This window comes from Carassius carassius, chromosome 29 (assembly GCF_963082965.1).
Source record: "Carassius carassius chromosome 29, fCarCar2.1, whole genome shotgun sequence".
NCBI lineage: Eukaryota > Metazoa > Chordata > Actinopteri > Cypriniformes > Cyprinidae > Carassius > Carassius carassius.
Window position 1 is genome coordinate 563,475 of NC_081783.1, and position 1,736 is coordinate 565,210.

At 36.5% G+C, this 1,736-nt stretch overlaps 1 protein-coding gene across 1 annotated transcript in view; it reads left to right on the top strand.

Moving 5' to 3' along the window:
* Positions 1-1,031: 1,031 nt before the first annotated feature.
* Positions 1,032-1,736, top strand: part of LOC132110047 (leptin receptor overlapping transcript-like 1) — a 2,240-nt gene continuing 1,535 nt past the window's right edge. Inside the window, exon 1 of the mRNA XM_059516631.1 lies at positions 1,032-1,180. Coding sequence (XP_059372614.1) covers positions 1,165-1,180 — 16 coding nt within the window. The 5' untranslated portion in view covers positions 1,032-1,164. The remainder of the gene's footprint in view (positions 1,181-1,736) is intronic.

Genomic DNA, 1,736 nt, shown 5'->3' on the forward strand with positions numbered 1-1,736 from the left:
ATGAAAAGGGGTTACATTTTTTTTTTTACTTTACTCAATTTGTGAATGTTCCTACACAATGTAAAAGTCATACATTTGATTTAGTTATGGCAGATAGCATACATTTGATTTAGTTTAGTCTCTACTATAGATGTTGGACTCTCTGATCACTTAGTCATCCTTTTTATTTTGGAGGTACCATATTCTTTAAGGCCTGTTGCAAGTACTGTCTCTCTCCATAAATGGCAATCAATTAAGGCTGCGGCTTTTGCTAATTCTGGATGATTTTTCTTCTGTCCCTTCTGAGCACAAGATTATTTTACTTAATAATGCCCTTGCTGCTAATTTGGACATGTTTGCACTGATTAAAACAACCCAATGTCTCTTTCGTACATACAGCTCCCTGGTATAATGACAATTTGCATTCAAGCTGGAATGTCGCAAACTGGAGCATAAATGACGTGGTTCTGGAAAACCCGTTTGGGCCAGTATAAAACAGAAATTGACACTGCAAGGTCTTCATATTTTTCTCAGATTATTGACAATAATCATAAAAACCTTTTTTTTTCACATTAACAGTCTTTTGAATGTAGATGGTGTGAATACTCTGCTTCAGCTCAGACATGCAATGATTTTCTTAAATTCTTCAGTTTAAAAATTGATAAAATTTGCAAAGATATTCTTGGTTCTCTTAGTATATATATATATATATGTGTGTGTGTGTGTGTGTGTTTGTGTGTGTACTTGTATACGTTTCCTTGATGTTGTCAGGCCTTTCATGTTAAAGGATAATTTATGGACACTTAATTCCTTCACTGTAAGTTTTGTTCTCAGGATTGTATGTTGTTGTTGTTGTTGAAGGGTGCGGTGCTGAATGTAAGTGTTAAATTAATTTAAACACTGAAACAAAAAAATCAACGATATGCATTCCGTCGGTGATGTGATATTTCTTCGGTCTTTGTTTATCACACTTATTTAATTTGATTTGTTGATAAGCTGTTACATGTTGTGGGTTACGCTCTTACGCTCTTGTTCGTCTGAGATGTTCTGCGGTCACCGGAAGTGGTCTCGGGCGCATGCGCAGTGTGGAGAGCAGCGCTAGCGGAGCGGAGGAGCAGAAGAGCGAGGAGTTTCTTTAGCTTTATTTATTCAACCTATTTATTATAGTGTTTATGAATCTACGCGATGGCGGGAATCAAAGGTGAGCGGCTTTACCTGTGTGTGTTCGCGGTGTGTGTGTGTGTGTGTGTGTGTGTGTGTAATAACGAGCGGTGTGGTGTTTATTAGCTGCCGCAGATTTACATCCTCCATCGAAATAAACACACATTCAGGTCAGCTCTTTGTATAAATATTAATACAGCTCTCATAGAAACACACAAACACACACACACACACACACACACACACACACACTCACACACACACACACACACACAGTGTTGTAAATGATGTAGAGCTGTGAGCGGATCATCTGATCATCACATGAGTCTGTTATTCATCTGTAGAGAATCTTTATCAATATTATCATTATGAATCTGAGCAAATTATAATCAGACAACATAACACGACAGATATTTCAAATTGGGAATATCAAGGAATTTAGGCTACAAATTGTACATTATTTCATACATGTGTATATATATGTCAGCATCATCATGTGTTATCAAAGGAAATACATAGAAACATTTGGTTATTTAGTTGTTAATTAAAATGATTATGACTACTGCTGGCCAAGAAGACCTTTTTTTGCAGAAATC